General features: G+C 42.3%; 2 protein-coding genes across 2 annotated transcripts in view; one reads left to right on the top strand and one right to left on the bottom strand.

Annotated features, from left to right (window-relative positions):
• ESCO1 (establishment of sister chromatid cohesion N-acetyltransferase 1) overlaps positions 1-22,243 on the bottom strand; it is a 1,212,023-nt gene that overhangs the window by 503,938 nt on the left and 685,842 nt on the right. The gene's annotated exons all lie outside the window — the stretch shown is intronic.
• GATA6 (GATA binding protein 6) overlaps positions 1-22,243 on the top strand; it is a 29,574-nt gene that overhangs the window by 3,024 nt on the left and 4,307 nt on the right. Inside the window, exons 2-5 of the mRNA XM_004273760.3 lie at positions 2,971-3,137; positions 7,214-7,339; positions 8,468-8,555; positions 8,648-8,751. Of these exons, the coding sequence (XP_004273808.1) occupies positions 2,971-3,137; positions 7,214-7,339; positions 8,468-8,555; positions 8,648-8,751 (485 nt within the window). The remainder of the gene's footprint in view (positions 1-2,970; positions 3,138-7,213; positions 7,340-8,467; positions 8,556-8,647; positions 8,752-22,243) is intronic.

Below are 22,243 nucleotides of genomic sequence, written 5' to 3'. Positions count from 1 at the left end.
AGGGCCCTGTTGAAGTTTGGAGACTTGAGACCACAGAGCCCTGTCACCCTTCCTGCTGCATTAGGGACCCACATCTGGCTCCCGGGAGCAGAGAGACAGGGAGAAGGATCTTCAAAGGATGGAAGGGGGTGGTGGTTAGGCTGTGGTTCTGTCAGTCAAGAATCCAGCAGGGAATCCGAAAGGTTGTGTGAGCTGGGTAGGGGGCAGCTCTGCCTGCTTGGCGACGCACCTTAGCGTGACCTCCGTTTCCCTTTGCCCTCTTCCAGCATTACACAGGACAGAGAAGCAGTCCAAAAGACATAATCGGAGTCTTTGGATGTTTAAAGTAATTGGTTTTGTGAGAAAAATCCTTTTAGAGGTGGTAGGGTGCAATTACAGACAGGTTGTAAGTTTTTCAATCTAAACTTAGCCTATCCTTTCACTAATTTTTTCCCTTTCCGGGTAGAACACTGCAAAGTTAGAAAAATCTTGTGTAGACTCAGAGCATGTTTCAAAAAAAAAAAAAAAAAAAAGGAAAGGGGTTTGGGAACACCCAGCTTTTGCATAAAGAGTCTTTAAAGAAGGCAGTAAGCTGCTGAGAATAAGCCAGTCTGGGGGTGGGGGAGATGAATGACCCTAATTTTGCTTGTCCATTACAGGTGTTCCCATGCTAGAGAGCATCTCCTGCCAGCTTCCTAACTGATTCTCTGCTTCTCCACTTTGATTTTTTTTTTTTAAACAAACCATTTTTGGAGGCACTCTTTTTCGAGCAAATGGGCAGGGCTAAAACCTGAGCACTGAGCTTTCTCAACCTGCACAGTGCAGGGTGGAGTAGGGGGCTGTTCTCTGGGAACCTGCTCCATTCACCTCTCCCTGGTGCTGGTGCTGGTGCTGGTGGGGAGTTTTGGGGTGAGTTCTGTCTCCAGAGGCCAGGGCCCTCACAAGCTGCCGCTGAATTGGGTTCCATTCTCGGTCCCGGGATGACATTCGCTGGCCTTGCCCTTCTCCCCTGAGTCTGTCACTGCCCAGGGCCACCCAAAGCAGCCAGGTTAGGAGACAGAGGATGAATTGGGGGGAAATGGTGAGAGAGCTTCCAGCACAATCAGATTTCGTGATTTATAAAAAGTAGCTTTTTCTTATTTTAGTTATAGGATTGCAGCTGCAGAATGAGGAGTGGGGAAAAGTGTGGAGGCAATGGGAGCTGTAGATTTTACTTAATTAAAAATAAGCAAACTTCCTAAATTTTATTTATCCAAAGTAGACTTTAAGTTTTGTCTCTGAGTTTTCAGCTGACTAAAGAGATTTACCTGGGGCGTTCACACTGTCTTCTCCGGGGAGTCTTTATTGTTCCCAGCCCGGGAGAAGGAGGCCAGGCGTAGGGCTGGGTTCTCCAGGGAATGCCCCAATTCTCCACGGAGAGGGGCTCTGATAGGTAACATTTTAAAGTCAACAACAAAGACAAATACCTTGTTTAACTTCAGTGTCCTTGAAGTCCTGAGCATTTTACTGATTACCGTAGTCAATAGTAGCTTTTAGGGCGGAGAAGAATAAATCTTTGTGATGTGTTCTAAGTTGCAGTATCCCCATGACAACTTTGAACTCGAGTTATGTGGGAGGCTAGTTTCTTTTAAACGTATTTCTTGAGGAGGAAGGAGACTTGTTTTGCAGGGTAAATAATATTAATGGAATGAAAGATTTCTGTATGTCCAAATCCCGTTTAAATATCTGTACAAAAGTTGATGGTAGACACAAGCTGTAGACTGCTCGTGAATAGAAAGGCTTGCTAGCATACTCTTCAAATAAACTTTAAAGTGTAATGTTTATTTACTTTAAAAATTGATTCAAAAATGCTCCTTAAAGAAAGCCAAATGGTAACATTTAAATTTTCTATAATATAAGTAACTCTAGACTGGAGATATTTTAAAGTCTATTTGAAAAGTGCTTGATAAGAACCTCATTTTAGATAATTATTCATATTTAACTGATTCAGGGGGAAGTAATAAATGTTAAAACCATTTACTCTAAAGGCTTCTTTAGAGTAAATTAGCAGGTTTAGGTTAATTGTGAACTCCGGAAAACTAACCAAGTAGCCAAATGACAAATATAATTTAAATAGATGACATAAGTTGAAATTTTAGTGCAGGAAAATAGGAAAAAATTTATTTAGCATTGGGACAGTCCGAGTAATTTTCTGAATTGGTAAAGCATCAACCATTTGTAGACGTTTTGTAGATTGAAGCAATAAGACCCACTTTGAAATCATAATATTTTAGTATTTGGTCTTTGTGGCATGAAAATCGAGCTTAACATTTATCTCTGTGTTTATTAATCTTTTAGTGCTTTCCCCGCCCCCTGAGGAGACCTGAGTAATTTCTAATTAATTGACAAAAGTGCCCAAGAACAGTATTTCTAATTTCACTTGTCTGTTTTTTACTGAGGAAAAGGAAGAGTAGTAGATACAGCAAATACCTTCAAAAAGTTAACTTGAGATAGAAGTAAAGAAGACAGCCTCACTTTGTCCGGGGATATTTGTGGGTTAGGGCAGGGGTCAGTGATCATTGTTAATACTGCAAGACTTGCTGGGGTTTGGCAAGTGGTATATTGTAATTATGATGGATTTCAGTTTTGAAAAGCTTGGAAACAGCCGGAAAGAAGGGGTCAGAGGACCCAAACCAACCTCCCCAAGGCTCAACTCTGAGGTCCTTGGAGACAGGAGGCAGATGATTCGGGCCGGGCTTCCAGCTCTGTCTCCGACTGCCCTGGGGTTTGCACTGGGTGCGCCCAGGGGTGCAGAAGTATTGGACAAAGTGTTGGTCAACAGGTCGATCGCGATGACATCAACAGCCGGCTCCCGGCCGGGCCGCCGAGCAGAAAGCCCGGTGGGGAAGGCCGGCACTGCGGATCGGGGTGCGGGGGTGTCGGGGAGGCCCGCGGAGACGGACGGACGGACCGGCGGGCGGGCGGGACCTCACCGGCTTCTCGTCCCCGCAGACCTGCTGGAGGACCTGCCTGAGAGCCGCGAGTGCGTGAACTGCGGCTCCATACAGACGCCACTGTGGCGGCGGGACGGCACCGGCCACTACTTGTGCAACGCCTGCGGCCTCTACAGCAAGATGAACGGCCTCAGCCGGCCCCTCATCAAGCCGCAGAAGCGCGTGGTGAGTGCGAGCGCCGCCCTCCCCTGCAGCCCGGCCCCAAGCGGCGCTCTTCCCCTGGGGCCGGGGTCTCCCCGCCCGGCCCCGCCCGACCGCACCTGTCCCCGCGGGGGCACCCGGGGCGGGCCGAGTGCCGGCCCCAGCGGTACGCCCGGTTCTCCGGTCGTTTGAGCGCCCACGAGCGCAGGTCCCGAAAGGAGAGTGACGTCCTTAAATGGAAAAAAAAAAAATAATGGTGTAGTGTGCTACCATCTTTTAAAAGTACCTAAACTCCCTATATTTACAAATCTCTAGATGTACTTGTAAATGCAGTGAAATAGTTTTGGAAGGATATACAAGGAATGAGTAATGTTAGTAACCTCCAGGGAGAAAAACTGAGGCTACAGCCCCAGGTCAGGTGAAGGAAGGAGATTTTTATTTTCACTGTGGACTCTTTGGTCTGGTTTGGAGTTTGTTCTTGAAAAAAAGCATGCTTCTTTGTAACATGCCCCCTCAAATGGATATGACAACAGCGAACCCGCAGTCCCTTTCTCCCCACAGCCTCATCCTCCTGGACCCCTTTGACTCTGTCCCTTCTACCTCTGGGCCCCTTCCACCTCTTCTCGGAGCCAGACTAGTTTTAGCTCCAAATTCCATCCGTCTTTTGGACTGTCCTTGAGTCGGGTGAAAAATTTATTTACTCTAACCTTTGTTATTTTGAAATGTGGCTGTTCAGAGAACTACACAGAACTTGAGAAGAAAATGCAGTCTGCATGTTTTTTGCAAGTAGAGGATTTTCACCATCCCGACACATTTCACTATGTTTTATTAAAGTGTGGGAATTCTGATTTTCTTCAGGGATTAATCTCTTATTGTCTTGCGTGTTGTTAAGAAGGAAAGGGTATTTACTGCTGTAGTGATTGGAGAAAATAAACTAAAGCTTTCACAAGCCCCACCGTAAGGCTAACATTTGTTTAGCCAAGCACTCATACTCTAATACCTTTTAAAGTAAAATATTTTACAGTTAGATGCCAGACATCTTAAGTATCCAAGTAATTTATTTAATTGTTATACTCTAATTAGCAGGAACAAATGCTACACATGTTGTTTGTGTTAAATAGATTAGAGTGAAATTGCATCACAATGTAAGTCTGACACCTTAAAGAGAAGCAATTAGTTTTATGGTTGTTTTGTTTTTAATGCATTTAAAATAAAGTGGCCGAGGTTAATTTAATGAGTGTATGTACCTTAAACTTGTTACAGTCTCCCACAGCTTAAACTTTTCTTCAAAGGGCATCCTTAACTTCAGTGCCTGACTCCCTGTGGTTTTCATTTTTCTTATATGCATCATATTTAAAAAGAAAAAGTACTGCCGGAAAATATTCCAAGGAAGTTCCTTGTTTTCATGTATTAGCCAATGTATGAACAATGAAACTGATTATTATTTTTTTGGAAAGGCGCATTGAGCTGAGTCCAGAAGGTAACATTTTCTCAAGATTGAGCAAAAAAAACTGGCAGAATTTAGGTTCTAGTGGCATTTTAAATTTGATCTAGTAACATCCATATTTAGATGGCGGCATTAGTTTTGTGCACTTACCAGTAAAAATAACTGTTAACAGGAAAAACCCCCAGTTTTTAACATCTCTGAATCTACGAGTTTTCCTTCTGTGTAGCAGGTGTCTTGGCAGTGACCAAGGTCAGCCAATGTGCTTGGTAAATGTGTTATAAATGATACCAATTGAAGGGTGTGTCTATCAATTAGTTCTCCTTGTGGGCTTCTTATTTATTGTTTTGCTGGATCTAGTTAGTTCTCAGAATGTTGAACCCAAGTTTGTTTAGCTAGCAGTACAGAACCAATCACTGAATTTGAACTTGTAATACATTGCAAAATAAGAGATTTATGGTGTAACTTGAATTCCTTGTCAGTGATGACTATAGCTGAGATCACTTGTTACAGGAACTTTTATAACCCACTCACCTTCATTTCACATGTTTATGGGGACTGGCTTCACTTATGATCTGCAGTTGACAGTCATAAAGTTCTTTGTTATAATGGCAAATTCTGATAACAAGTTCGCCTCACATTGGCTCCAAATTCCACTGGAAACTGTCATAAATGACCTGTTTATAAAATGAAACTTCCTGTCCCTAGTTTACTGATTTCACATTTATGAAGAGAAAGAAGTGCTCTTCTGGGAAATTATTTTATTTTAACCATAAAGAAAAAAAAAAGCCCTGATGTGTAAGATTTTATGTTTTCATCATTTTAAAAGCAATTTCCCAAACAGTTCTGTTAGCCAAACATATACATTTCAACCAAAAGTCAAATTGATTCTTTCTTAGCACTGATTTCTTAAAAAGGTGGCAGTACTAAAAGGCTTCCCAGTGTCTCTTTGGTTTTACAACTTGTCTGTAAAGAGTATGCTACAGCAATATAACAGGATGTGAGTTATAAAAGCAAAATACAATTTTAACTTTTAAATTTGCCAATGAAGATTTTGGAACTCTCTGTCTTTTTAGTCTGAATATTCAGTGAATGCTCAGTCTGTGTTTTTGTTGTCCATTCTTTATAACTTCTTTTCTTAAATTAATCATCGTTACCAACTTCCCTAATTCTGTGTCTTTCAGCTTGCTTTGGTCCCTGGATTTTCCCCATAGCTTTTTTTTTGTTTGTTTAACTGAAATCACAGCAGGGTTTTAGTTGCCTATCTAGGTAATTTAAAAACAAACTTAGATTTTTGTCATTCTAGGCAGGAACTTATACTAGCTTAAATAGCCCCTCTTTATAATTCACACATAATAATTTAGAGGAAATAAATTCCATATAAGGGTGTTATGGGTATAAAGGGAACATAGAAATCAGAGTGACAGACTGTTGCCCTCTTCTGATAAATTTAACCCTTTGTATGAACAAAAGTTGAGTACTATATTGACAGGCTAAATAAAATATAGCAGCATCACCATATATAAGACAATGCCAGCCCTAACACAATGTTGTAAAATTTGCTAATCCTTTGTAAAATGGTTAATACAAAAATTCACGCAATAGGCAATCATGATGATAATTAATGAGATGTATTAAAATATATTTTTTTCCAAAATTTGTGTACATTTTCGAAAATCCATTTCTGTGAATATATATAGGCCCTTCTGCAGTTTCTGGTTTATTCCTCTGCACATATCTGAGAAATAGATCGATATCTCAGTTTTCAGGTGAAGCAGAGACTCCCCAAAGCTACTTAACATGTTGGCAGGTGGTTTGTGACTGCATTTCTTTTTTAAAAAAATAAATTTATTTTATTTATTTATTTATTTTTGGCTGCATTGGGTCTTTGTTGCTGCAGTCGGGCTTTCTCTAGTTGTGGTGAGTGGGGGCTACTCTTCGTCGCGGAGCACGGGCTTCTCATTGCAACGGCTTCTCTTGTTGCGGAGCACGGGCTCTAGGCACGCAGGTTTCAGTAGCTGTGGCTCGTGGGCTCTAGAGCGCAGGCTCAGTAGCTGTGGCACACGGGCTTAGTTGCTCCACGGCATGTGAGATCTTCCCGGACCAGGGCTTGAACCCGTGTCCCCTGCACTGGCAGGCGGATTCTTAACCACCGTGCCACCAGGGAAGTCCCCTAGAACATCTTTTAAAAAGAGAAAAAAATCTAGAAGTTTCTCCTCAATGAACAATTTCCTCATTTGGGACCAGGTCTGCCAGAGCCTCTGACAATACACACAGATAGAAAACATTTCTTGTCCAGGAAGCTTGGTTTCCCTTGTGCGAGCAGAATTCCAGAGGAGTGGGCACAGAAAAACTCATTTCTTTACTCTTGTGTCTCAGCCGTCTGACAACAGTGAGTGCAGGCATTGGCCAGCATTGTGACTGCTTTAATCTATGCTAATGGGCTGGAGCAAATCAATCTTATGTATTGGATGGAGCACACTTTGGTCCAGGAAGGTCAACCTAATTACACGTCAAGGTTTTTTTCTCAAGGGACCTCTTATTTATAATAACAAGGTACATGCTTGTTGATGGCAGGGACGTGATACATTGATGTATGTAACGTATGCATAAAAATCACATATCTGTACACTTACATTCTTGTGCTGCTTTTTAGCCTTCCTCCCGCCGGCTTGGATTGTCCTGTGCCAACTGTCACACCACAACCACCACTTTGTGGCGCAGAAACGCCGAGGGTGAACCTGTGTGCAATGCTTGTGGACTCTACATGAAACTCCATGGGGTGCGCCACCTACTCTGCTCATGTGTCTACACGTTCAGTGTCTTGTTTGTACATAGTTTCAGTTAAAAAAAATCAGCAAAGGAGAGGGCATAAAAGTGAAAAATCTGATTTTCTATATGTACTTCTGTGACTCGAGGGTCCTGTTAATTATAATAGAAACTTTTATCTTACTAGTAAGAAACAAAAAATACTGCCAATTAAACTGTCACACAAATCCATAGTAAGACATCCCAATTTTAGAAATACTAAAATGTGGGAAAGTGCGTTTTAGAATTGATAAGATGGTAGTAAGCTTTAAAAAAAAAGCTGTAAAGTCAAAGTATAGTTGATTTATAATGTTCTTGTTAGTTTCAGGTGTACAGCACAGTGATTCAGTGATACATATGTGTGTGTATAATATATATATTATATACGTATAATATATATGTATTCTTTTTCAGATTCTTTTCCCTCATAGGTTATTACAAAATATTGACTATAGTTCCCTGTGCTATACAGTAGGTCCTTGTTGGTTATCTATTTTGTATATAGTAGTGTGTATATGTTAAAAAACTGTACACTTAAAAAGAAAAAAAAGCATGGAACCAACTAGAAATTCACACTAACTAGTTTATAGCTTAAAAAATGTGAATGCAATCAAATACATTTATACAAAAGTGGAATAGCTATATTTGATAGGTATAGTTAGATTCTACATTTTAAGGATAGTGCAAGATATGTGTCAATTTTAAAAAGAAAATTTTCCTTGGTATATGTAGGGAGAAGAATACATGATCTCTTTGAAATAAAAATATTTATTTTTCTTGTATGTATTCAGTGTTTTTACACTGAATGTATTCAGTGGTTTTACTCTGTAATTGAAGTTGTTTAAAACAATAAACATTAAGTTGAAGGAGTAAGTTCTCCCTGGCAAATCACCCTCCCATTTTTTTTTCTGGAGGAATCTCTGCATTTGATGGGGAAAGTGCAGTCTTTATGCAGTTCGAAGTGTATGTAAAAATTGGATTGGCATTTATGCCAAGTTCTTTTAAATGAGGGCTTTCAGTACTGAGGTTGGGTCTTTAGTTAGTTTGGTTTTTCTTCAATATAATATTTATTAAACTCATGGCCTATGTGAACAATTTTTAGGTGCCTCGACCGCTTGCTATGAAAAAAGAGGGAATTCAAACGAGGAAACGAAAACCTAAGAACATAAATAAGTCAAAAACTTGCTCCGGTAAATATAACAAAATACTATTTGACTGTCAGGTATTTGCCAAACTTAGCAGAGTATATGTATATTTATGAGGTTAATTTTGACTGTTGCAGGTAATAGCAATACTTCTGTTCCCATGACTCCAACTTCCACCTCTTCTAACTCAGATGACTGCAGCAAAAATACTTCCCCTACAACACAACCGACAGCCTCAGGGGTAAGTGTTAAAACAGTATAGACTCCTTCTAAGCTAGTGGGTTGCTCTCCCGGTATATTATCTCAAATTTTATCTTATCTGGTAGTACAATAATCTAAACCAACAGCTCAGTTTTGTTAGCTGATACCTAAGAATAGTTTTTAGAGGAAATTACATTTAAATGTCAACAAAATGACAAACTTAAGTACTTTACAAACCTCTTAATTAAGATCCACATCATTTTTTTATGGTTAAATTAACCCAAGAAAAGGCAAGAAGTTTTGAAGTGCTTTAAATTGTTTTATTTCCAGGTTTTTATCTGAGTTTATATATATATATGTACATGTATATACATGTATTATGTATTTCTAATGTAGATCAGGAAAAGTACCAGCTCAGTGGTTTTATATATCCCAGTGCCCATGGCATTTAAATTGCTTTTGCTTGTCTTATCAACTCCAGCCTTCTTTCTTTTCTTCCTTCTTTACATTAAAAAAAAAAAAATCATCTACCCAGAGCAAAGCTCATCACGATGAGTCATGTGATGTGCTGCTGTATTCGCTGATCTTCACCTAACAGTCCTCTGCTGGGCTGGGCAGCCTCGCCGTCTTCTAATGTACCCTGATTGTACCCAGGCTTATTTCAGCCTGGTGATCAGCCTGTGAGCAGTTCGGTTTGTGTGTGATTTCGCGCCCCTGAGGACAAGGGTGCCTGGGTCTTTGTGAAGATCACAGACTTCGTTTCAGTAAAGCTGTAATTGAAACTCAGTTTTTCTCAAATGAAGAGCACTTTCCCACCCTAGTGTTTCCCAAATTTACCTGGAATGCCCTTTAAAAATGACCGGGCCGCACCCTGGTCCTCAGAGATCCAGGGCCCGACCTGTGCGGCAGCATTTCACAGCCCCGGGTGAGGATTACACTGAGACTGGTTTAGGACGAAACATTAGCATTAAAATTCCTACTTAGTAATTCTTTTCTACATTTAATTTTGCTTTATTTGGGGTACTTTGAAATACTACAGATTCCTGGGCTCCACCCTGGATTTTCTGAGTCAGCGTCTCTGGGGGTGGGGCTTGGAAATTTGTGTTTTTGAACAGTCGCCACAGGTGAAATTGAAACTACTGCCCTTGAGTTGTCTTTGAACCAGGAACCACTGAGCTGGTATTTTTACTGGCTTAAACAAACAAAAATTTTAAAAAAGTTAACTGCTTAAAGGTATATTTGATATTTTTCTTTGACTCCTCCAATTCAAACTCTTTTGGACTCTCTTTCATTAATGAACAAGAAGTTTGTTCAGAGTTTCCAAAGGGAAAAAGCCTTTCTGCTGTTTTTGTTTGTTGCAGACACGTATTCTCAAAGAACGTTTCTAGCCTTTATAAAGGTGAACTCTGGTGAATGACTTTTTTTTACAGGAGGGTAAGATGTAACTTCAAGGGTCTAAAGTGGTAAATAGAAGTTGTGAGGAAATGAAAAGGTCAATATTATTTTAAAATATCCTTTATTGTGCCCTAAGTCCTCAGAAGCAATTATGCGGCTTAAATCAGGAGAAAAGATGTTCTGGTTTTCTGAAGCGTTGAGGGATCAGCTAGGGTTTCAGCCTCAGTATCTGTCTCTCCTGGCTAAAAAGTGGATTGCTGCCAGCTCCAACTCACTTTTGTTGGTGCTACAGTCCAAGCTTAGCATGGCAAAAGCTAAATTTGAATGATAAATGGCACAGAAATAGAGATTTTTGCCCAACAATGGGCTTTGGAACCTTAGTGGGCGGAGTCTGTTTTGCCCTTGTGGTTTTGTGATGTAAAATTTCAAAATTGGCTATTTGCAAGTCCAATCAATTTTGCCCTCCAGGGGAGGAACAGTGCAAAGGCAGTGACAGGGTCAGGCCCGGACTTGTCTGGAGGAAGGACCTCGGGAGTCCAGCAGCTAGTCCCAGGGCAGCTTTGGTGTCCCTGCATCTGTCTCTCACTTGGGACCCAGCATGCCAGGGGCGGCTCGTCGGCCAGTGCCGTCGGATGAAAGCCTCAGTCTTCTACCAGAGGCCAGGAGGCAAAGCAATTTTAGTATTAAAAAAAATATTTTAAAAAGTACTTTAGAGATTGGGGGAGTTGGAGAGCAGTTCCTTACAAGGTCTTTTGCTGCACTCTCCCCATCACTCCCGGAGCCCGGGCAGCCTCTGTGGGAACCAGCGGTGTGAGTTGCAGACCCGGGGGTGGGCAGTTCTCTGAGCCCAGGTGGCCTCAGAAGTGCTTCCTGACAGCTTTTCCCAAAGCTGGTGGGGTGAGGTCAGGGCTTGGCGGGGGAGGGGAGGGTGGGGGGCGTTGGGGGGGAGGATTGCCCATCATCCCCTCCTCCCTCCAGGGACCCGCCCTTCCTGGCCTGGGCTGGCACTGGGCTCGTGGGTTTTCTCCGGATGGCCAGCCCATCACGGAGTCTCCCAGCATCGGTGCCTTCCTGATGTGGGTGTTGACTACCCGGCAAAAGCCAGTAGACTGGCTGCCTTGGGAAATTGTCCCCTCCAAGGATAATTGTAGCAGACTCAGTGGTTTCCCCAGGAGTGCCAGTGTGTGTCCGATGGTCCCTGGACACTTTTCAGACCCTCCTGGGCCGGCTGGTTCTTCGTGCGTGTGGCTAGCGTGGCAGCGGCGGTGCCGTGAAGAGCCTGCTGGAGCCGTTATCTGTGAGCAACTGGCAGAAGCATTTGTGAAAGGCGTCTGTGTTGACAAAGAAGTGACATTTTCCCATTTTGGTCCCAGTTTATCACGTTGGAGGGCAGCTGGCGTTGTGAATGACTGCTTTATAGGATTTTGTGAGCGCTGTAGGTGAGGGGGATGTTATTATATCCACACAGCAAGGTTGGGTCCTTCTTCGGCTTGGCGTTTAAAACCTCCAGTGATCATGGGTCTGCCCCGTGGATCTCCAGCGGCCCCTGTGACTGACGGGGTGGAAATCAGTCCTTCAGGGTTGTCCTCATTTAATAGGGACAGCCAAGCTACAAAACAAAGGACAATTGTAGGCATACTCCCAGTGGAACAAGGAACGGGGCCACACGCTCTACTTAGAGATACAAGTGGCAACATACCCGCTCCTCCACCTTTCCTTAATGACTGTGATTTAAAGCACAGAGACCGTTGCAGAGACCGTATCAGACTTGCTGTTTTAACTCCCCTCTGAGAAGTCAGCTGTAGGAGATCACCAGGAGGCGTTCCAGGAGGACTTCTTTTAAGTTCTGATGTCCCTGCATGTGGGCATATTCAGTGGTGGTGCTATCGTGACCTGGCACCTGAGCAAGCCTCGCTGGAGCACACGAAAATCATTTTTGCGCTGCTCTGAAGCCTCATTTTGTTGACTTTGTGGCATGTCTTAGCTTTATGTACATGTTGCTCCTTTGTGTTTTAACTAGACCTCTGTCTCGTTTCTTCTGATAGTCATCAGGCTGCTGACCTGCTCCCTTATGACTCAGTTTCTCTGTTGCAGGCTGTGCAGGTGTGGTGTGTAAGTTTTGGAGGTGAAGGGAGGGCAGTTTGTCTCCTGTATGAGAACAGGAAGACCCGTTGCTGCTGCCGGGCAGCCTGGTATTAAAATAGCCCCTGTCTTGTTCCTTTGGAGTTCTTTTTTTAAATTATTGCAATAAATGATTTATTTGCTTTCATTTATATGATATTTACTATTCATTAGACCTTATTATTTTTCATTTTTCTTTTCCTTATTTTCTCTGTATTTAAAAAATTTTTTTAATTATTTATTTTTCGGGGGCCTTGCCATGTGGCATGTGGGATCTTCCCCGACCAGGGGTCGAACCCGTGATCCCCTGCGTTCAGAGTGCAGAGTCCTAACCACTGGACCCACCAGGGAAGTCCTATCAGAATTTTGTAATCAGTTTCTTATATGGAATTCTTTGTGTTTCTTAAGAAATGTGTTGAACTTAATTTTTGATGCAGTTGATTAATTTTGTGAGTTTTGAACTTAAAGATAAATTTCCTCCAAATGTTTTTTTTTCATTCAGTCTGAAATCTTCTTTATCTAAATCTTCTAGATTTACGGAAAAATGTTTATTTAGTGACCTAAACAGACATCAGATTTTCTTTGGCATTTAGAGTCTCTGTGGATTGTAAGAATATTTAAATTTTTCATTGAATTCCATTTACTGACTGAGTTATGTTTTACGTTTGTTGTTATTAGGAGGCAAATATGGTAACATTCTATTTCAGCAATTCCCAAATAAGATTTAATAAGTAGTCTCTATATATTCTATCCCTCTTAGGACTTGTAACTAAAAATTTGTAAAACTGGAGGATACTTTACATATACACACACATATATAAAATGCATATGTATATTGTATATATGTATGTAACTATAATATACAAAAACTTTATAACTCATCCCCCAATTTATAAAGTTATCTCTTAATTTTCTTTGGGACAGGAAAGATTAATTTGATAAAGTGAGTAATAAGACAATGGCTGAGGATAAAAAAATCACTGAATATATTTTGTCTGCCTACAAGTAGTTCTGTAGATAATTATTTAACAAAAATTAAAGTCTACTTAAGTTTATATTAAAACTGCAAATATAATGTTGAAGTCATCGTTAAACATATAATGTGGAAATAAATGGAGATGAACTCTATCTGACCAGCCCTTGCCTTACGGTCATTGTTCCATTTAAGAAGCATTGTGCTATGGGCTGCCCTGTTTTCAGTGTAGTAAAACAAGGTCCTGGATATCAGATTGTTGGTAACGTGGTGGTCGTGGTGGGGACACGTGTGTATAGACAGATCTTCCTGCTGGTCAGATTTGAAAGTGTTTTAAATGAGCAACAAAGTTGGGAGTCGAAAGTAGGGAGCTGTGAATTCTGACCGCAGGGTGGGAAATGGCTTCTCAGAGGAGAGGAAATTTGAATGAGTTGTGTAGGATTTTTGTGGGGGAAAAATCGGGATAGAGGTTTCCAGGGAGAAGAACATGGTAAGTATGATGCTTCAGGGACATAGTTTTAGGAATTCAGTGTGGCTGGAGTGTAGGTTAGAAAAAGCCAAAGGCAGGAGCTGAGGTGGATAAATTAGGTGGAAGGCAGATATTTAAAACTGTTTCAAGTCAATTTTAAGTCAGCCTTAAGTAGGGTCCACACTATGTTCATTTCTAAATGATGGACTTTCTCTAACACCCACTGTGGTGTTTCTGTCCAAAAATGTGTTGTTATACTCCAACAATTAAAACATCCTTAACTGGGCGCATTTTGATAATTGATGCAAACAAATGTTAGCATGCCTGTTTGTACATTTTACAAGCAGCTTTTCCTTTCACAGTTAATAAGGAAAACTACCTCCTTGGAGGTGGTGACATGTCCTGACCTGAGGGACTACTTGGGGCAAGATGGTTTCAGGGTAGCTGCCAGGTGACCCTTCCAAATGGAGATGTGTTAAGGGTGGTGTGTCTAAGTGTAATTCATTTCCTCACTTTGTGGTTTGTTGTTGGTGACAGCTTCCACAGAGAGAGAGGCAGGCATCCTTATACTCAGACAAGGACCACATCTCAGATTCCTCTCTGGCTGGTTCTCTGCCTTTGGATGGGCCTTGCCCATGTTTGGTCAGTTTCTCAGTGTTGAATAGGTATCTTCCTTCCTGCCTCATTTATCCTTCTGGGATGCACTATGCGTAGCGGGACCCATTTCCCTACTGCAGTCAGTCCTAGGTAATAGCTTTATTCGATGACCTTGTCAGAAGTAATACCTCTGAGCTGCATGGTGCTAAATCTCATGCTAGAAGTGGTTTGAAAGAGTTAAGTGCTTAAGTGCTCCGTAGCTGAGGGGCAGTGATTTAGGGACTGACATTTGTTGGGATATCTGGATGTCTTTATAAGGCCTTCTGAAGAAAGGTTAGGTACTTGGCAGGTTAATATTTTATATTCTTTTTATAGATTTTATTTTATATGTTAATATTTGCATACTGTGATGAAAATTGGAAAACATTGCTTGAGTCACGTAGCTTATTTCTTTATTAGCAAGTTTATATTCCACTGTCTTTTTCTTTGAGTAGCTGAATCACTTTGGATTTACTTGGCACTATGATTGGTCACAAAATAATAGCTTCTATTGTTATTAACTATTTCTGTAGTAGTTAAATACTTGAAATGAACGTTCATGAAGGACCTGCATACAGTATGAGTTGCTTTCACGCAGGGTAACTTGAGTGTGAAGAAGAGAAGATACAAGAGGCTGCTGGAGTGGGGACCAAAGTTCTTGCTTAACTCTTTTTTTTTTTTTTTAAATACATTTATTTATTTACTTATTTATTTATTTTTGGCTGTATTGGGTCTTCGTTGCTGAATGCAGCTTTTCTCTAGTTGCGGCGAGTGGGGGCTACTCTTCGTTGCGGTGCGCGGGCTTCTCTCGTGGAGCACGGGCTCTAGGTGCATGGGCTTCAGTAGTTGGGGCATGTGGGCTCAGAAGTTGTGGCTCACGGGCTCTAGAGCGCAGGATCAGTAGTTGTGGCGCACGGGGCCCAGTTGCTCCACGGCCTGTGAGATCTTCCTGGACCAGGGCTCAAACCTGTGTCCCCTGCATTGGCAGGCGGATTCCTAACCACTGCGCTACCAGGGAAGTCCCCCTGCTTAACTCTTACCTTGAATGTTCCACACTTGCCTTTAGGGTACTTGAGAGCCAGGCCTTAGTGGATTAATTACTGTACGGTTGCTTTGGGGGAGTTTCCTCTCTTGTACTTTCTCATAAGATTGTGGATGTAGGAAGGCAGGAAACTAGCTTCTGTCAAGTACCTTTTAAGTGCCAGATGTTTTATGTACCCTTTCTCTTTTATTCCCAATTATCACTGTACAAATGAAGTGTTTTTATTTACATTTTCCATGTGGGGGAGTGAGACCCGGTAATAGCCCCAAGGTTATGTATCAGGTTAAGAGGCAGGGCTTGGGTCTGGATGCAGGTCTGGCCGAGGCAGAGTCAGTGTTCTTACTCCTATGGCATGCTGGATTAATATGCGATAGGCTGAAGCCTTTAGAGAGAAGAAATAACATGTTCTTAAAGAAAGCTGACTAATTTTGGTTATAACTTCAGCATCAAGTACAGCTAGGAAAATAGCACTAGAGAAGTGATTTTCTCATGACCAAATACACAAGGCACATTGTATACATTTTCTTGCGAAACATTATACTTATCAATAAAATGTATTATAATTCTAAGACTTTGTTAGTTGGGTAATAGGAAAAACAATAAGTAGTAAAATTTACTGTTGTTGACGTGCATGTGATGGTAAAAAGTCTCCCTTAAAATATGAAATACTTTAAGATCGTGGTATTAAAATCCTGATGGTGTGATTTAAACCCATACACAGTGAGTGCCAAGTGAGTTGGAACTTCTAGAATGTCCAAATTGCCTTCAATTTAATTTTTACAAAATCATTAAAAAAGCATTTCTTAAGAGGCAAGTGTCCATTTTCCCCCCAGAGTTTATAGTCCAAGATACTTTTTTCTAAATGAATAAAAAGAGTTAAAAAGGCATTAATCTCCCACGAGGGTCGGCGAGAGAGTTGCACTTAGGTATTATTATTGCCTCATTTATAAACCGGGATCCGGAGTGACTCCGTAAGGTCATAAGACAAGCCCGCGTTGCAGCCGGGGCTGGAGCCGATGTCTCCCACCTCTCCCAGGGAGTTGGCAGTCATCACAGTTATTAATATCCCACTCGCCACTTGCTGCTAGCCATGAACATAAATATTTTGTTGGCATTTTATCTTCACGCTCCTTACGTGCCAGGCTCCCTTTCTTTTCTTCTTTCACAGACCCTTCTAATAATTCACTCACGTTCCTGTCTGACCACATTGGCCTTCGCCGTGAAAGTCACACGTCACCCTGGCAGGGAATGTGAAAGCATGTGGAGTTTGCATACTTTCACTTTGATCTGAAGGCCTTTTCTAGACTGCCCTCTTTTTTTTTTTTTTCTTGTGTGCGCGTGCGCGTGCGCGTGTCATGGGGAGGATGGTGATTAGAAATACACTTACTACATTAATGTGACAATGTCCCTGTATGTATATTAGGAAACAGTAAAACTGTATTGCTCTTTAAATAGTTTATAACATGTATGTCCACCCAATTTATCACAGGACTGTGGTTTGTTTAATAACTGACTCAATATCACAATCTGAAAGCCAGAATACTAGGTAAAGAATAAGTGTGGGCTGCCTTTTCATATGGCCTCAAGTTAGAAGACGTCATCTCAGAGCACAACTTTTCTTTGCGGATTACAGATGCCTTGTAGTTTTTTTTCCCCCCTGCCTCTATAAGAATATACAAAAATTGTCACAAAACGTGAAATAATGTTACGGAAAACACGGCCAAATTTAAGAAAGCTGGCTTAGGATACTCTGAAATGTTATTGCTAAATGAATCTTCGAAGAAAATGAATTCCTTTACTGGAACAAAAAGTAATTTATTATGCATTTCATGGGTGTCTGCCAAAAGAGTTACTAGCAATATGAAGATCTAATGGATATGAATTAAATACAATCTGTTAACTCTGTGTTTAGACCTATTTGTTAATTTTCTCTGAAACTTTAATAATTAAAAAAAGTACCTCCAAAGATAGGTGTTGACATATGTGATCATTTGTGGTTCAGCTACCTATCATATCAGGGCCAGTACTCAGAAGAGTTTGTGAGCCAGAGCAAAAAGAAATTATTTTATTGATCTCAGATTTTAAGAAAGCTTTGAACAAATAACAGGTATTGATTTCAACGTCATGTTGGAGTCTTTTGAGTGAACAATTCCAAGTCATTATCTGATGATATTTATTTATTTATTTTTATTTTTTGCGGTACGCGGGCCTCTCACTGTTGTGGCCTCTCCCGTTGCGGAGCACAGGCTCCGGACGTGCAGGTTCAGCGTCCATGGCTCACGGGCCCAGCCTGTCCATGGCATGTGGGATCTTCCCGGACCGGGACATGAACCCGTGTCCCCGGCATCGGCAGGCGGACTCTCAACCACTGCACCACCAGGGAAGCCCTCTGATGATATTTAAATGATAATTTACTTGGTGTACTGCCCCTTTTGGTAGTTGTTAGCATGGCATGGTTTCACCAGAGCTGGTGCACACGCTCCAGAATCATATTTTTATCCTATTAAACGTGAAATACTTTTAATTTAAAGCTCTCCTTATGTTTAGTCGCTTCATTCATGATGAAGCCTGAATATGGTCTGAAGAATATCCTGGGGTTCACGGATTAGCAGCTGGAAGGAAGCAGTCAGGCAACCAAGCGCTAGCTCCAGCTCTGTGTGTGACTATAGCAAACTGCCAAGGTTTTCCTCCTTCTCCTAAAGGGGAAGAGTAATTCCTACCATCTGGTCCTTAGGAGTGTAGTCTAGCGTAAGTGGGAGATGCCTGCAGACCACTTTGAAGCTCAAGAAGAATAGCACTATTTAAATATGACCTTGGAAGTTAATAGCGATGTGCTTTATTTGCATGGAATTTTTTCCATCCCAAGACATTAGACATAAATGTCATTCCCTTTCTTCATGGGGTGAATTTAGAGATGTAAAGCTATTGTGTTCACAAAGGAACCATGTTTAAATACTTTTATCTCCCTGATAGCAACAATTTTTCACTCGTTACGATTCTTAGCACTTTCATAATGCCTTCTTGTGAATGCTGCTTGGTGCTCGGACCGTGGTCTGCTTTGTCTAGTAGATATGGCCAGAGGAAGACGCTCATCTGAGCTCCTCAAAAGCCCGTCTTTCATAAGATCCTAATCCATCAGGTTTTATATCTCACCTCTGGATCTTTCACCACTGAATTTGACTAGAATAAAGCCGTCCATGTTGATTCATTTCCAAAGATAAACTTTTTCTTTAGTAGGCCAGTGACTTCAAGTTGCGGGACAAACCCTTCTTCTTGCAATTTCTATTTGTACATCAGTGTTTTGCTGATAATCCCAGAGTACTTATAAACTCGGGGCCATGCCTTTCTTTATCACAACATGCTTGCTGTGTGTATGTACAGATGCATAAAAGTTTGCTCCTTTGTCCGGAGTAGAGTGTGTGTAGAATAATTCTTTCCCTCCTTGCAAAGAGAAGCATCCTGGCTATGGATATAACCCTGCCAGCTCAGGCCCAGAAGGGGCACGAGGGGTCAAGGGGACAGCCAGTGAGCTCTCCTCAGTAAGGAATTTGTTTGCTAAATTACAAAAAAATAAACGATTCTGCTAAACACTGAGTTGGGTCATCGGCTGAGGTGACCGTGACTCTCCCTTCTCGAGCTTTCTTGAGCCCTTGTGGGAGACTTAGAGGCTTTTGTTGTGATTGATGGTTTTCACGTGTCCTGGTGGAGACAGAACCCGTGTGCGTTTGTGTATCTTCCTAGCGTTACCTCCTCAACTATTGGGGCACTTTTGTGTCTGGTCCTGTTCCCTCCATCCAAACTGAAATGACCTTGGTTTTTAGAGTGGAAGTTAAGGTTTATCTGAAAGTGTTTCTCCTTTGTTAGGAACTTAGACAGAGTTTTTAATTTTTCTTTTGAGGAAGGATGCCATCAAACACCACAGAGTCTAACCTAGAGGTGACGAAAGCAGAGAAGAAAGCTTTGGCAGTGAGGGGTGGCTGGCTTCCCCTCACACAAGGAAAACCTGTAACCACAACTTGCTTAGATGTGTAGGAAGGACAGACCAGAGGCCGTGGAAGCTGACAGCCGAATCCAAACTGAGGAGGCAGTGTGATCATCTTCAAAATCCTGTGCTCTGGGAATGATCGCGCACCCCCCAGCCTGCCGGGCGTGCCAGGTTTGTTTCTCCAGATTGTGAGGCAGCGTTAGGAGAGATTATAGCATGGCAGGCAGACAGAGCACACCCCAGCGGACTCCTTTTTGGTTTTCTTCCTCAAAAATGAAATTCCTGTTTATAATTCACAAGCCAGAGAACCTCTGTAATTCTTCTGGAAAGGCTGTGTCCTTTAAGGGTTCCCTCTGCTCTGACGTGTCACCTCTCCAGAGCTGCCTCGTGGGTATTATGGGAGGCTGTCTCTGGGCCTGCCTGTAATGGGACGTGACAAGGCTCATGGCTGGTGAGCCCACTGTGAGCCAGACACTGCTGGGCATCGGCTAGAGGAGCTCAGCAAGTCAGAAATCCTTGACATCGAGATACGTGTCCGAAAATGAGCGAAGGCTTATTTTCACAACAAAACCATCTGGGTGATCCAAAGATCACTGTGCTGCCTCACGGGCCAGTGGAGATTTTCCACGTCCAGGTCTGCAGCCGCGACTTGTCCCTGAAGTCATTTATTCCTTTAGGAGGGGGGCGTCCGGCCAGTGGCTGCGGGTCCCCCACCTGACCGGGCCTGCTTGCAGTGCTAAGCCCGGCCTGGGTCGGGGCTGATAACACATTCTTTCAACAGGAAGTGCCCCGATTTTCAGTCGTCAGTGGGAGGGTGGAGGCCGATAAGCTGGGAGTGATAACACAGAACAGATTTCTGCTCCACCCTCGTCTTGCACTTTGATCAGAGAAAGAGCCAGGACCTCGCCCGGCCGAGCTGCCTCCCAAAGAAGGAAGGATGGCTCGGCTCTGGGCGTCCGGCGCACTCTCCTCTACTGTTGTTCAGGAACTTTCGGGGGATTAGGCTGGTTTAGGGTTAGTGACGTGCCTGCTCTGGCCGTGTTGAGATGTCTGCGATCTGATCCTTTCAGGGATTTAAGTAGACGTGGGAAAACCTTAACCAATTGGCATTTATATTGGGGTGTGTGTGTGTGTGTACTGGGTCCAGGGTCCTAATAAGTTATCTCTGATTTTTTTCCCTCCAGATTGAACTGATTCTTGAGAGGTAGCTCGTGAATATCCCCAGTGAAGGGAAGGCACTTAAGATGACAATGTGACAAGCCAGGTTTCTTAAGGAGAGTTGTGCTAATTCTAGTCTTCTTCTGCTGTTAGAATGCCCATTTCAAGACCTCAGGTTATACTGTTGCACCCATCTGTGTACTGTGTCTGGGGTTTTCACGTACCTGGAACTGTGTTGCACACGTGCATGGCTGGCTGGGTTCCAGCCTATGCCAGGTGGCTCAGAGGTGACCTCAGGGGTGCATGGGGGCCCATCTGATCCTCCCTCCACTCTGGTTCCCCCCTGTTTTTCATGCTGCTTTATGACTGTCCAGGCTGGCTCTCAAGTACTGGTGCCTCATGTTTCTGTTCCTCTCCCCCAGAGTTAGGCTGCAGTAAGCCACTCAATTAAAATATTCAGAAGGAAGGTATACATGGCTAACTGGTTGGACCCTCCCAGGTGGTCCCCAGTCTCCCACCCCACACTGGGTTCTCTTGAAATACATTTGCATGCACATGGGTAAGTTGTAATTATGACCTAGAATTTCTATCCTGCTGTTTTTCACTTAACATTGCATTACAGGATTTTTTCCATTTTGTTACATGATCTTATTATTTTTAATACCTGCATAATAGTTCATTAAGCAGATATCCCTTCATTCCCAAACCATCCTTATATTATGAGACATTAGATTATTTCCATGGTTTCCACTATTATAAGTAACCCTGCAATGGATGTCTTCCTGTGGGGAGCCTTTCCGTCCCTTTGAATTTTTTCCTTGTAATCCATTTCCAGAAGTGAAATTACAGAGCTAAGTAGGGTATAAAGTTCTTGATGGCTTTGCTAACTACCTTCTAAGGTGTGCGCCAGGGTATAACCCCGCCAGCCAGGGATGAGGGGGCTGGCGTTATCCATCCCATCTGATCTCATCATGATGGTCTCATTACGTATTGTGACATGAAATTTCAAGTTATTTTTTACTGAGGTATGACTGACATAGAAAAAAACGCTGTGCATCGCAGCATTCCATGTTTAAATAGTGTATCCCCATTTAAAAATAAGGTTCTCAAACCTTGGGCACAAGTACTTGTTGTATTTTTTTCTGACAAGCTCAGATGTTGCTTTTGATTTCCAATGAGCTGATATTTTTTTCAGGAGCTCATCACTCACGTAATTTGGGGTTTGCCTGCCATATAGCTTAACATTTTTGTCTGAACAAAGAAGACAGTAAATAGGTATTTCAACAGTAGCTTTCGGGACTGTTGTTCAGGTGTAAGGCTAATGTTCAGGGTATTAAGGTCTCTTTAATGCGGCTTATTTGAAAAAGGGCCGATGAGCCTTTTGAAGGGCTGCAGGAGCACCTTGCTTTCTCTCTGCGCAGAGCCGTCAGTGATGATTAGAATAAGGTCATGGCTGTGGTGGTTTTCACTTAGCTCTGGCTGAGTTCGTAGGGCTGCTCCCACCCAGTGATGGTGGCACCTTGCCTGGTGAAGGCTGACATTGGGGAGATTGAGTGAGGTCCACACTCCCTCACTACAGTAACAAAATTCTCATAGTGTCAATAGCACATACGTGTGTAGTCTTGACTATTGTCAGACACTTTCACGAGGGCTTTACATACACTAATTTAATTCTTTTGCAGCAACCTTCTGACATATGTGCTTCTTTATTTCCATTTTCTAGGTGAGGAAACTGAGGCACAGAAAGTTCTAG

Source organism: Orcinus orca, chromosome 15 (genome assembly GCF_937001465.1).
Source record: "Orcinus orca chromosome 15, mOrcOrc1.1, whole genome shotgun sequence".
Classification (NCBI taxonomy): domain Eukaryota; kingdom Metazoa; phylum Chordata; class Mammalia; order Artiodactyla; family Delphinidae; genus Orcinus; species Orcinus orca.
Note: the sequence above shows the minus strand (reverse complement) of the source record. Positions and strands in the feature narration are given on the sequence as shown.